The 13,961-nt window shown below is 57.8% G+C and overlaps 1 protein-coding gene across 1 annotated transcript in view; it reads right to left on the bottom strand.

Annotated features, from left to right (window-relative positions):
• SGIP1 (SH3GL interacting endocytic adaptor 1) overlaps positions 1-13,961 on the bottom strand; it is a 39,298-nt gene that overhangs the window by 4,001 nt on the left and 21,336 nt on the right. Inside the window, exons 15-21 of the mRNA XM_063406991.1 lie at positions 12,173-12,619; positions 9,588-9,709; positions 8,729-8,855; positions 6,376-6,435; positions 5,557-5,616; positions 1,362-1,473; positions 210-365 (exon numbers count right to left, since the gene is read on the bottom strand). Coding sequence (XP_063263061.1) covers positions 210-365; positions 1,362-1,473; positions 5,557-5,616; positions 6,376-6,435; positions 8,729-8,855; positions 9,588-9,709; positions 12,173-12,619 — 1,084 coding nt within the window. The remainder of the gene's footprint in view (positions 1-209; positions 366-1,361; positions 1,474-5,556; positions 5,617-6,375; positions 6,436-8,728; positions 8,856-9,587; positions 9,710-12,172; positions 12,620-13,961) is intronic.

The following is a 13,961-nucleotide window of genomic DNA, read 5'->3' on the forward strand; positions in this document are numbered from 1 at the left end:
TGATACCTGTCAGGGTAATCCCGATGATCCATCAACCCAAACCATTCCGGGATTTTATCAAGTATTTAAGGATTTGAGAGTTTCATTCCCAAAATCAGCTCATGCTTCCAAGGAAGATGCTTCAGGCCGTACATTTTTCCCAGCACCACTCCAGGATGTTTCTGGGATGATCCCACCTCCCCTGGGACGCTGGGGAGGGCAGGGCTTACCAGCAGAGGAGCTGCGGGTTTGGCAGGACGTGCTCCAGCCGGTTGAAGTTGAGCACACGGAAGGTGAGCACGGCTGGAGAGGGGTTGTTGGCAAAGTGTCGGGTGATGCCCGCCGGGAAGGACAGCACCATCTCCCCCGTGATCTTCACGATGCACCTGCAGCGCCCGGCACACACAGCCGGGGGAGCAAAGGAGGCTCAAAATGCAGAAGCGAGGGAGGGCTGGCACCAGGCACGGCGTGGGGACAGTCCCCCCCTCCCCACCCAGTCTGAGCCTCTGGTGGCCTCAGAGAGAGCAGAAACAGCACAAGGCCTGACAGGGATCTTCTTGTCACTGCCCTGCTTAAAGCTTCTTATTTTTGCTGTCATTTTGGTGGAATGAATTTGTCTGCAGCCTGCCCTTTTGGGTTTTATCTGTCAGAGGCTCTCAAAGCACAGGTGGGGAAATTGGAATGCCACCCCTGCCACCCTCCTTGTGCTGAGATTCCTCACACAAAGTCCTCACCTCCCTCTCCCACAGATGAAATGTTTTTAAACCACAGCAGAGTCCTGCCCTTGGCCACCCCAGGCCCCATCACCTCCTGTCCCCCTCTGATGAATTTTTGTGTGAGGCTAGCTGGTTATTAGCCCCTCATCTCACTTTGAGGGCTGCTAGCAACTCCCTGGGAATGGCTCCAAAATAATCAGCGAGACAGCTGATCAGAGGTGTTTTGAAAAGGCAAACGGGTTTTAATTGAAGAAGAAAATAACAAACTATTCAAAATAAAGAGTAACAGCCATGCAGAGTGCAGAAGGTCTCTTGCACTTGCTAAGCCACCTTGAAAAGCCTTGAGAATCTCTGTGCTCTTTCTTAAGTATTCAACAATTCAGGAGAGTTTTTGGCATGTTGCCTAATGGAAAACAGCTCCATTCTTTGAGGGACAGCTCAAAGACCCAACAAGTACCTCTGCCTCGGCACTAGGCCAGTTATAGTAAGGGAAGCATAGAAGTTTCTAATTCTTCTTCCTTAGAAGCTTAGAAGTGAAACTTTAACTCTTTTCCTAACATAAGAACCCCTGCTCGAGTGTCGGGGTGCACTGCATCACCCCTCCTCATCCCTCACAAAGCCTCTCCTGCACCCCCACCCCAAACCCCCCCAGGGGTCGGCACCTACTTGTTGGGGTCGGCCCCTTTGAAGTACGCGTTGACGGTCTCGGTGAAGGCGGCGGCCACGGGCAGGGTGTCCTGAGCCCCCATGGTCAGGGGGCTGGGCCCCCGTGACGAGCCTGCAACAGAGCAAACATCTCCCCTTGGCACGCGCCGGGCACCGCGGCGGCTCACCGTGCCCCCGGCCTGACTGCACGGGCAAACCATCGCCAAAAATCCCCCCCGGCTTTCGGATGAGGCTTTTGAAACGTTTGGAAGATGAATTTTCCCCTCCCCACCCCTCCGCTGCCAAAAGCAAGCAAAGAAAAGGATGGAGGTGGCCAGGCGGGAGCAGCATGCGGGGCTGCCACACGGCAGGCTTTGCATGACAGTTTTTGCAGTCGCTTTTTGGGCCCCGCAAAAAGGGGCTGGGGGGGTTCATTGTGTCACCAGCGGGAGCTCAGGCTGCCCCCGGGGTCAGTCGGGGTGTTGGCAGTGTCCCCCTGATGTCCCCCCAAGCTGAGGGGACTCCTGCCACCCCCGGCACGCTCTGCTCTCCTCTGCTGCCCTGTGGATGCCGGGAGCATCCTCCACGCCCCACTCGCTCCACGAAACCCTCAGTGCCCGACAGGAAACCTGCAAAGCACCAGAAACCAGAAAAACAGAGGCACTGGCACAGGCTGTCCAGAGAAACCGCCCCACCCCTGGAAGTGTCCAAGGCCAGCTTGGACAGGAGCCACGTGGGGTAGTGGAAGTTGGAACGAGCTGCAACAAGCTGAGATTTAATTTCCAAACCATTCTAGGATTCTGTGATTTGGAAAAGGGGAAAAGTTTCTTTCGGTGGTGCTGTGCATCCATGGACACTCACCAGGCTCTAAAATAATTCAGCCCTGCGGGATCACACACGGGTTTCCCTTCTCTGACCAGGAATTGCTGTTTCCAAAAGACATTTGAGGGTGAAATCATCACTGCAAGTGCTCCTCAGGAGCTCCAGGTGTGCTGGAAACCCTCTGTGGGCACAAGTCCTGTGCCCACCTCCAAGGGGTTGGCACAGCCAAGCCCTCACCTCTTCCCCATGGAAAGTATCCAAAGAACAGCCCAGATGTCCAAAGTGTTGATCCCCCAGACACCCAAAAAATCCTGGGGAGGTCACTGCCCTTCAGCCTCATCTGTTTCCTGCTGTACACCAGTTTGGAACCTCTTTTTAATACCACATCCTGTATATCAGGTGAAGCACGAGGATTAGGGGATTATTTTTGCCCCAAACCAGCTAAAAAAGGACAGCAAAGGACTCCAGAGGGGGCAGCTTATCCAGGGACACCCTCACTCCATCACCGTCACTGCCAGGCGGGTGGAAGGGGGGATGGATCCAGTCCAGGGTTTGCTCAGAAAGCCACAGGAATTCCAGAGCCACAGGAATTCCAGAGCCACAGGAATTCCAATGCCAGCCCCGGGAAGGGCAGCACTGCCACAGGCAGTGGATGAGGGGGAAGCAAAGCCAAGCAAAACGTGTCACGTTCCTGGTGAGCTCTTCTGCTCCAACCATCCTCAGAAATGATCCCTTCCCTTCTTTCTCTGCTGCTTCCCCTTGCTGCCCCTGGGAATAGCGGGGGTTTGGGAGCAGGAAATTTGGGGTTGTGACATCTCCTGGGGGGAAGCACTGCTGTCACTTCAATCACCCTTTGAGTCTGGGGATATCAAAGTTATGGTTTCCACCAACAAGGAGGAATCCTCACACCTTTCCAAGGCGCCCGTGTGTAATGCAGAAACCCTAAGTGCTCTTTCCTAGAGGCACAGATGAGGGATTTTCCCTTCCAATGCCCAATGCAGCCTAAAAGTGTAAAAAACTGATGCAGCCACACGTGGTCATACACCCAGAGAGGCCCAGGGGAATCCGAGATTCCAGCTGCAGCCTGGGATGGGGATCCAGCTCAGGGAGCGGATCCAGCTCAGGGAGCGGATCCAGCTCAGGGAGCAGATCCGGCTGTGCCGGGATGGGGATCCAGCTCAGGGAGCGGATCCAGCTCAAGGAGCGGATCCAGCTCAGGGAGCGGATCCGGCTGTGCCGGGATGGGGATCCAGCTCAAGGAGCGGATCCAGCTCAGGGAGCGGATCCGGCTCAGGGATGGGGATCCAGCTCAGGGAGCGGATCCAGCTCAGGGAGCAGATCCGGCTGTGCCGGGATGGGGATCCAGCTCAAGGAGCGGATCCAGCTCAGGGAGCGGATCCGGCTCAGGGATGGGGATCCAGCTCAGGGAGCGGATCCAGCTCAGGGAGCAGATCCGGCTGTTCCGGGAGGGGCAGCAGGAACACCTCACCCACACACAGCAGCCCCGGTGCCACACACACGTTCATTATCCTAACGAGCCTCCTGCTCCTGAGGCCACAGCCCAGGACATCCAGTAGGGATTCCCTGATGGAATTCCTGCTGAAGAACAGACATAGATCCAGACGAGGGCATGGGCAGCTCTCCAAAACCACAGGGCACCACACCCCAAACCCCACAGCTGAGGGGACCTGCAGGACATGGGACAACACATTTTCTGAAAATCCTCCCAAAGACACCCCTGGAGCAAATCCTTGCTCCCCTCCCAGAGCAGCAGTGCCACACTCCTGCAGTCCTGGGATTATCCCACCCCATGCTCCAGACCTTTCACACCACCAGAACCAAGTCCAAAAATTCCAATGCAAGGTTGAGATTCCAAGGCACAAGGAAAACCCCAAATGTGCAGTGCTGGGGCTGCACTGAGTGAGGGGCAGGAAGGAAGCGCGGAGTAGGGGGAATGTGGAGCTGAGGGATAACACTGTCCCTGCTGTCCTCAGCTCTTCCCAGAGCTCCCAACAAGCCCCTGAGAAAGGAAACCCAAACAGGGATTTGGGCTGGAACAGCAAAACTGCCCTGAGCAGCAGGAGGGAGCAGCTCCTCCACGAGCCCTCCTGGGCCTAACTGGGACATGCCGTCGGAGTGGGGACCTTGAGATGAAGGAAAAAAAGGAGGAAAGGAAGGACCCAACCCCCCTGGTCACCACCTTGACCCCTGCCTTGTGTTCTGCTCAGCCATCACTGCCACCAGCATGGGTTTGCTCCGTGGCCCCAAGCAGCCCACGCCAGGGAGTGCCACCCTGGGCCACTCCTTTTGTCCCCAGCCAGGCAGTGCCACCCTGGGCCACTGCTCTGCTCCCCAGCCAGGCAGGGCCACCCTGGGCCACTCCTTTTGTCCCCAGCCAGGCAGGGCCACCCTGGGTCACTCCCCAGCCAGGCAGTGCCACCCTGGGCCACTGCTCTGCTCCCCAGCCAGGCAGTGCCACCCCCGGTCACTGCTCTGCTCCCTAGCCAGGCAGGGCCACCCTGGGCCACTCCTTTGCAGGAGGGGACACTTAGGGAATCACACACTGAGCCATCTTCTGCCCTGGCCTGTGCCAGCAGCATCCCCCAGCTCTGCCTGCAGGCGCCACAGCAGCTCCCAGGTTCTTCCCCGGGATGTGCAGGGATCCCTCCCTGCTGCAAGCAAACCTCCTGCTTTTCCTTCTGGTGTTAAAATGCAAATGCTGGCTCAGTGCCCAGCGGGACTGGTCGCTCCCCCTTTGTCCTCTCCGGGATGTGACACTGCTCGGAGAAGGCGCCATCAGCCCCAAACCGAGCTCTTCCCCTCCCTGCATCCTCCCCAAAACCTCCAGCACCTCCAGCAGCAGCACATGCTGGCATCACCTCGGGGGCGCATTCCCGGAGCCCTTCCTGCCGCAGACTGGGACGGGAGGTGGGGAGGAGGCAGCGAAGCCGACACCTCTGGGTCTGAATTGCCCGCGCCCAGGGAAGGAGCAGCTCGCGGGGAGGGTGCGGAGAAGCCCTGGCTGGCAGAGTCAGGATCCTCGGCAGTGCAAGCGGCTCCGCTCCCTGGTTTTCACCTCCGTCTGGGAATATTCGGAGTGTTCCTTTGGGTTTTGGTTTGCTTGGGCCCGATTTTTTCTTTTTCCTTTTTCCATTTTTTTTTTAAAGGAAATCAACGGGGTAAAAAGAGATCAGCGGGACAAATGGAACAAAAATCAAATCAAAACGATTCCGGTCGGACTGGCGATGTCATCTAAGTAGCCATAGCATTCCGCACGGGAAGCTGGATTAGATGGAGCCTGGAAAGCTGGATTGGATGGAGCCTTGGAAGGGAACCCCGGGAGCGAGAGAGCGAGGGGAGCGGGTGGTTACCGGGCGTGCTGTGCACTACTTACCTTCGAAAGTCAAATAAAACTTTCCTCTGTCAAACCAAACGAGGGAAGGCTGTTCATTCTCTGTATGGCCAGGAGTTGAAGCGGGATGGGAAAGGTTAAGGAGAGGGAGAGAGAAGGACACAGTGTGAGTCACAGAGCAGGTCATTAATGTCGCTACGGGGAGGGGGCGAGGCGCTGCAGGGCGGTCACACGTGCAGGGACAGGGGCGTGACACCCGGCCGCCGGCTCGGGACACAGAAAGCGGGAAGCAAAGCTATGGAAGCCCAGATGGAAGAGTCGTTCTGCCCGCCGGCTGAGCACTTTGGAGGGGCGCTCTCGCTTTTTTTTTGGCCGCGGTAGAAGAGGTTTGTCGGCTCATGCGCTCCGTCCGCGGGTTCTGCCTGCGCGGAGCGGGGCCGGCGCTGCTCAGCATTCCCGGCGGGATGCTGCTCCGCACGCCACCCCGCAGGGACACTCAGGGACAGTGACACGTGGCTGTTTGCGCTCGCATCTCAGGACACGACACTTGCGGAGAACCGGACACACGCACACAGAGCAGCGGATCCTAGCTGGAGTCTTCCCTTCCCATCACAACCAGCTCCCTGCGTCCCACTCCAAAGCCACCACGCTGGAATAACTCGGGGTGTGAGGGCCGGGGCGGGGGTGGGTGTGGGCAAACAGCTTTTCGAGCTGCTAAATGAACCTTTTGGAATTCTGGAGGTGCCAACCTTCCACCTCCGAGTCCTTTGAGGCACTGAGAAACTGTCATGCAAGGTGCTGCGAGCGGTGGGTGCCGCTCCGGAGGCGGAATTCTTGGAAAACTCCCTGCTAGTACAGTACCTGCCGGCGTTTCACTGCGCCGTTCAAACGCGGGCAGTTTGTCAATAAAAGCATCATCCTCTGATAACACAAGCAGAAGAAACGCAAAGGAAAGAAAGAAAGAAAAAAAACAAAAGAAGAAGAAGGAAAAAAAGAACACAAAAAGAATGAAAACACGGATCCCAAGTGAAACCAAGCAGCGCACTTGTACCAACGCAGAGACAGAGAGGTGACGGAAGGGGCACCGACACGGGAACCAAACAGCTCCTTGCTCTGCCAGGAATTGCCCAGACTGACATGCAGCCAACGAGGAAAGCACACCAGAACAGCACGGAGGACACGGAGATGGAACAGCCCTTCCCGGCTCGCGGACAAACTCCATTGGACTTTGCCCCAGGGAACGGGAGACGGGGAATGCGGTGGAGACAGACTCCAGCCCCAGCTGGATCGGGGTGTCCCAGCCCCCCGGGACCTGCAGTGCTCCCTGAGCCCCAACCTGCCCATCCCTGCACAGCTCCCACCCCAGCTTTTCCTCTTTTGGGAACTGGGAGTTCTCCCTCCTCTGCTGTGGGTTTTCCCCAATGCTCACCCATCACCAGTGCCTGCCCTGGCCGTGGTGGGGACAAGGAGACGCTTCCCCAAACCAGATCCCAAACCCTGTCTGTCTCTGCTTGTGCCCCATCCAGCTTTTCCTAAGGTTTAAGTTGGATGCCAGTGGAAAAGGTTCCTCATCCAGAGGGTGCTGGGGCACTGCCCAGGCTCCCCAGGGAATGGGCACAGCCCTGAGGCTGCCAGAGCTCCAGGAGCGTTTGGACAGCACTCCAGGGATGCACAGGGTGGGAATGTTGGGGTGTCTGTGCAGGGCAGGAGTTGGATCTGTGATCTCAGTGGATCCCTTCCCACTCAGCATAATCTATGGAAGTGCAACACCTACAAAATCTGGGGTGCTCCTCCTGGCTGCCCCATTTGGAGTTCTCCCGTCAGGGTGGCCCCAGGGCCCTGATTTTGGCTCTCCTCCAAGGAAACCTCCATGGAGGGTGTGGGATCCCCGTTTCTCCCCCAGCCCAGCAACCTCTGCTCAGCATGGTGAGGTCAGTAAATCATCAAACAGCGATTTTTGCTCCCAAAAATTCATGAGAGAAAAAAAAGAAATCCAAACTGAGAGCCTGAGGGTGGCAGGAGCAGCCCTCAGCTGGCTCCCATCACCCTCCCCAGCCCCTGGGACTGTCCCTGTCTTCAGCCTGGCTGTCCCCTCCACTAAAGCCATGTCCCTGTGGCCACCGTGCCCTCAGGCACGGCTCCAGGCCACTGCCAGTGCCACCAGCGGTGGCCTGTGGCCCAGGGGACACTCAGGGCTCACTGTCCAGGGGACATTTTTCCAGCAAGGCGCTGTGACAGTGACCAACAGCCGGAACAGGTACGAGCACCCACAACACCTGAGAGTGAAGCAACGACAGGATGGAGACGCAGCCGGACACTCCAGCAAAGCCACGGGCAGGGCTCGGTGCCACCAGCACCAGCACCTTGTCACCAGCACCTTCCAGCCACCGCAGGAGGGCTTGGTGGCAGTGCCACCGCTCCCCGCGGTGACAAACGCTGCAGCCGGCGCGGCGGCCGAGCGCACGGGAGCTCCCGCCAGGCTGGGTTTTCCAGAGGGTTGGGAAGAAAAGCCAAAGGAGGGAGGAGTTCCTGGAGGAGATGGAGCTGCAGGAAGCCAGGGGCTGGCAGGGATGGAGGGGGGAGCGCCGGCAGCGGGGACAGAGGGGACAGGAGGGGACAGAGGGGACGGAGGAGGGAGGCATTGGGGGGACCCAGCACCCGGAGCTGGGAGCTGCCAGCCAGACTTGATTCCCGTTCCTCATCTCAGCCCCGGGGTTTTGGCAAACCCCATTTTTTTTCAGGACACTCCTCCAAAAGGAAACTGCATTGTTTGGTTCTGCTCTAGGACATGCCCAGTGACTGGGAAGAGGCTTTTCCAAGACCCCTTGTCCTGCTACTGCTTTAGGGGCAAGTGTGAATTTAAGACATTCCAAGAGATTTACTATTCCTGGATCCCAAGGTCTGGCTTCCAGCCCCACTCCCCTCCAGGCACAAGCATCCCCGGCAAAAAAAAAGCTTATTTTGCCTCAGTTTACATCCCAGAACCACATTTTATATTCTACTTCCCTTGACTTTCACCAAACATCCGTTTCCCACCACATTTGGAAAAACTTCCCTCACAACATCACCCTCCTGATCCATCACCCCCCTCAAATCCCTTTAAAGCCCTGATGGGAACTAAGGACTCTGCCCCCACAGAATGCTCCAGCGAATGGAAAAGCCTCGGGGGTTATTGGAGGAAAGGTGAAAGAACAGCAGCGCTGTGAGTGTTTACCAACGGTGGGAGTGGTGGCTGCGCTCAGGGAATTGGTGGAAGATATGGAAGAAGTACTTTCAGCACGGGCTAAAGGTGCTATCGGAGGAGGGCTGGAGGAGTGGATGGGAGGGCTAAAAGGCCTGGACTGGAGAGAAACATAAAATAACACAAAGTTAAACAAAATCCGCACAGAAATGTTTGCAACAAACAAATCAAATTTTGCCTGGACCCTCCCCGATTGCTCTGCTGCTGTCCCAGAGGAAAAAATCTGAATGACTTGAGTTGTTTTGGCACCAATGGCATTTGAGCTTGGAGCTGGGAAAAGACTTCATCCCCACCACGGTGTGGGGGTGGGTGTTGAGATTCCCACCATCCACACCGAGGATGGGAGCTCCAGGGGCTGTGGGGTGGAGGGAATGGGCTGAGCATCGGGGACGGAGCAGTGCCCACCTGGTGCCAGCTGCCCAGGACCTTTGGGATCTTTTGGGGGTCATTTCATACCCTCACCATCCACCCTAAAGCCCTCACACCTTACCTGAAGCAGCCTGGGGTGGCACACAGGGCCCAGCTGGGGCTGGGCACCCCCTGAGCCGGGCACCACTCCTGGGACACTGGCACTGCTCTGCCCCACACCCTGCCCGGGGGCACATTCCCACCCCAGCCCATTCCCTGCCCTTGCCGTGGCTGCAGACCCGCGGCTGGCATCGCCAGCCTGGCAGGGCAGAGCCCTTCCCGCAGGGAATTGACCCCGGTGGACAAATCCCAGAAAAGCCCGGCCCCTCCCGGTGCCCGCGGGTCGCTCCCTCCCGTCCCAGGCCGGGAATGCCACCCCCAGCCCCGGGCACAGCCCTGCGTGCCCCCAGCCCTCCCCACCTACCACGTCGCTGACGGGGGGCTTGCCGGGGGGCAGCTTGGGCCGGGACGGGGGCCGGGGCGGCGGCGGCGGCGGCGTCCCGCAGGCGGCCAGCGGCGTCCCGGGCCGGGCCGGGGATGAGGAACCTGCAAGGAACGGGAGCCGTGAGCGCCCCGCAGGCTCTGCCCCCGCTGCTGCCCGCCCCAGAGCCCCCCCGAGCCAGGGCACAGCATTCCAGGAGGGCCGATGCTCGTGGATTCCTGGCGGGGGATGCTCAAAGCCCGGTTCCCTCTGTGAAATTATCAGAGGAGTCTCGCAGCTTTCCCAAAAAAATACGGGCAGGAGGGATGGGATGATGGGTGAACCCCTCCAGGGGTGACACAATTAGGGATCCTCATCACAGGGGGAAGCTTAAGGGTGGAAGAGGAAGGTTCCGGGATTTGCTGGGAGCATTACACAGCTCCCAACCCCTGGAAGAGTCTCCCAGAGAAGGGGTGCTGATCCCAGGGCTCACACGGGCCCTGGCCCTGCTGCAAAGGGGATTTCTGTCATCAAATGGGAATTTCAGCAGGTCCTTCACAGGAGATCCAGGAGCCTGCTTTGCTCCACACACAGGAATTCCTTCCAGGAGAAGTCCAGCTATAACAAGAACTGTACAGAGATGGCAGAGGTGGCACCAGGACACGAAGAGCAGCAGGAATGGGAGGGAACTCAGACCTCATTCCCAGGAAAACTGACCCAATGTTTGTCACCAACTTCCACAGAGCCCAGCAGCTCTGTGCTTGGCTCACACTGATGAGATGAAAACTTTATCATTTTCCCACTTACAAGAGAATAATTTCCTATGTTTTTTGGGTGATAGCTCAGATTAAGCAAAGATCAAAGCTGGAATAATAGAAACAAGAAGAGGTGAACGAGAGCAGGCTCACACAAGAGAGGGCCTGGCTTAAAGGCAGTAAACTCCAGTCCTTCCTTTGCACAACTCCAAAATTCAAACCACTTTTATTTCAAAGCCTAATTTGGGAACCAGAGTTTGAATTTTTCCTTCCTTATCCCACTAAAAGTCTGACACAATAGGAAATATTGAGGGGAAATAACCTTGCAGGACTGTCAGGGGATGGAGCCTTGCAGGGAGGGCTCTGGGACCACCAGGCAGCCAAAGCCTGGGCAGGGGGTGGCTCCCATCCAGGGAAGGGATATTTCCTACACCAGCAACTGGTAGGATGTGGAAACCAGCACGGAATCAGAAATCTGCTGGAATGTCGGGCTTGGAGCAATGTGGGGTGGTGGAAGGGGGGTGGAACAAGAGGAGCTTTGAAATCCCTTCCAACCCAACTCTTCCACGGTGACCCTGCCTTGGTGACAGCCACGGGCTCCGAAGGCAGGAGGAGATCCTGGGGTGGCTCTGCTCCACAGCACCCAAAGAGGAGCTTTGCCAAGGTGGGAGGAGCGGGAGAGGTGCTGGATCTGTGCCGCACACCCTGGTGCAGCTTTTGGAGGATTTGCACCGTTTTTGTGTGGCTGTGTCCACACTTTTGTTTCCCAGCTGGCTGCACCGGGGATGCAAAGCAATCCAGACTGAGGCAGGAGGAATTCCTGGAGAAGGGATGTGGATCTTCTGGGACAGGCTGAGCCTCTCCATCCATCCCTCCCCCCGTGGGGAGCCCCTGGCACTTCTCCATCCTGTGCTCAGTGGGGAACGGGCTGGAGAGCAGTGCAGGGTGAATCCCGGTGTTTCCAGCAGGATTCTGGAAATTCCTGCTCCTGGAAGCTCCTGGAGAAGTTCCAGCTCCAGCTGGACACTGCAGCCCCCACAGAGACCCCAGCCACCCCCCGAGCCAGCACAGAAAAGCCACCAGCACTGAAGCAAAGCCACACTTGCAGCACCAGCCACACTCAGGGGACCCTGCTGGAGGTGACAGAGCCCCCAGGCAGTGACACAAAGGCCAAGCTCCCGTGAGGAGGGTGACAGGGGTGGGAGACGGAGCTGGGGGCTGCACACCCGCCCCACCACCAGTGCGGGTTCCCCAAGGCTCTGTGGGGTGACTCCCACAAAAATCACCTCTGGTGGATGCAGGGCACAGGGGCTGAGCCGGGCTCAGGCCCCGAGAGAACAGGCTCAGCCTGCAGCTCCTCAAGGGGCGTGAGTAAACTGAGCCTCCCCTGGCTCATGTGCCCTAATGAACATTCATAATTAAGCAGGTGAAGGCAGGCAGAGCCAGCAGCTTCTCCCGTGGGACATCTCCCCATCCCCAGAGCCAGGAAGGACCAAGCACCATCCACACCCCTGAATTACCGGGATGAGAGGACGTGATTTAAAACGAACAACAACAAAACCAAACAAACCCTGGCTCCGAGCCTTGCTCAGATGATTTGCCTCAAACACTTCCATTCTCACGGAGGACACAACTGCAGCAACAACAACCCCGCACCCCGCTTTGGGGTGGGAAGGGCTCCGGGAGCCTCTGTGCCGCACGGGAGCACAGGGAAGGACACGGGAGGCGCGGGACACAGGCTGGCAGCATGGCGGGACACGGCTGGGTGGGACAGCGCCAGGCGGGAGGGTCACCACGGCCACACCGAAGCACACCCGAGCTCACAGCACGTACCGCTGGTGCTTCCCGTGCTGGCGCCCGGTCCGGGGGACGACACCACCGCGCGGTAGGTGGGCGGCGGAGGGGGCGGCGGGGTGGCTCTTTGGCCCGGCCCAAAATCTTTGGGAGAGGCGACAGGCTCGGCAGAATCATCCTTAAGGTGGGGCTGCTCGGGAAGCTTCTTGGGAGCGTCTTCCAGCTGCAGCGGCGAGGGCAGCGGGCGCGGAGGCTCGGCCGCAGCGCTGGCCGGGCTGCCCGCGGCCGCCGGCGGCGACGGCGCCTTGTCCCGGGGCGACAGTGCCGGAGGAGCGTTTTCCGGGGATTGATCGGAAAAATTGACCCACTTGTCTTCTGCGGTGGCAGCAGCAGATTTGGGGGACGGCACGGGGCCAAAAATGCTGTCCAAGTCATTGATGGACGGGAGTTTGTCCCGTTTGGGCTCTGCTGCTGCCTGGTCCCCTCCTGTGGTCAGAGGAGGTTTATTTTACACCGAGCATTAAGCGAGGGCTGAGCTACTCTCTACGGGCTCTACTTCTACGGGAGAGGCTCTAAAATCACCTTTTCTTATTTATATTTATATAATTCATGGGCAAGAACGTTTTCCAGCACAGCCAGGTGCGACATGGAATGAATCCTGTGGGATCCAAAGGCTGGAGGAGGGAGCATGCACCACGAGCCAGCACTCACAGCCAAGAATCCCAAATTCCCCCCGAATTTACAGCCTTTTCTGTCCTCTAAACCACATCACGTCCTTATCAGCAACTCTGAGTTATCAGCAGATATCAAAGGTGTGCACTCAGCACTCTGGCACACCCCACTCTCTCTATCTATATATATTTATAAACACTCAGGTATAAATATATATATATATATATATTTAGACATGCTGGTTGGACACTGCTGGAGTCTGGGCATGCAGCAAAAGACGCACACGGGGAGTGTATTCCAGCCACAGGGAGTGAATTCCAGCCACAGGGAGTGAATTCCAGCCACAAGCAGGAACAGGTTGGGATTTGAGGGCACAGATCGGGGACTGAGGGCTCTGCTCACTGAGCCACCACACACCAACATTCCCACCTGACTCCAGAAGCACCACAGACCCTCAGCCAAGCACTTCACATCCAGGCAAGGGAGATCCTAACACTAAATGCCCTCCGAGATCCTCGTGGCAGCATCGCCCCATTCCTGCTCCCCTATTTTGGGTTCCACATTTAGGGTGGGGGGGATAGAAGAGGAATTTGCTCCACCACACAAAACCAGACCTCAGCCACTTGCTTTACAGATACACGAGGCACAGCCCAGCAAATGATCGGGCATTTGCTGCTGGGAATGGATGGATGGATGGACACGGACACGCTGCCAGCCTGGCTGCTCCCACAGACAGAAATCGGGATGTGGCAGCACAGGAGATGGTGATGGACAGAGCAGGGCAGCTCCTTGAGCCAAAGGAGTTTCATCCCCAGGGGCTCTGCCCATGCAGGGCCCTCTCCAAAGGCGCTGCCTTCCCTGCTCCAATCCTGCTTTTCCATCAGCCAGCACCATGAATTATATGCTTGGAAACACCTGCTGTCCTCTGGCTGCATCCAACCCTCTCCCATCCCTGCCCTCGGGGTGTTCTTCATTCCCAGCACCATCTCCCTGCCCTGGGCTGCACCACCGGGGGGCTTTTCCCACCTTGCAGCAGGAATTTGGGGGGCAGGGAATGCAGGAGCAGCCCCCTGCCACAGGCAGACCCTGCACACCCCGTTATTCCCTCAGCACAGGCAGGGGCAGGGCTCTGGAATTGGGAATATATCCCAGTTCT

Source organism: Prinia subflava, chromosome 10 (genome assembly GCF_021018805.1).
Source record: "Prinia subflava isolate CZ2003 ecotype Zambia chromosome 10, Cam_Psub_1.2, whole genome shotgun sequence".
NCBI classification, from domain to species: domain Eukaryota; kingdom Metazoa; phylum Chordata; class Aves; order Passeriformes; family Cisticolidae; genus Prinia; species Prinia subflava.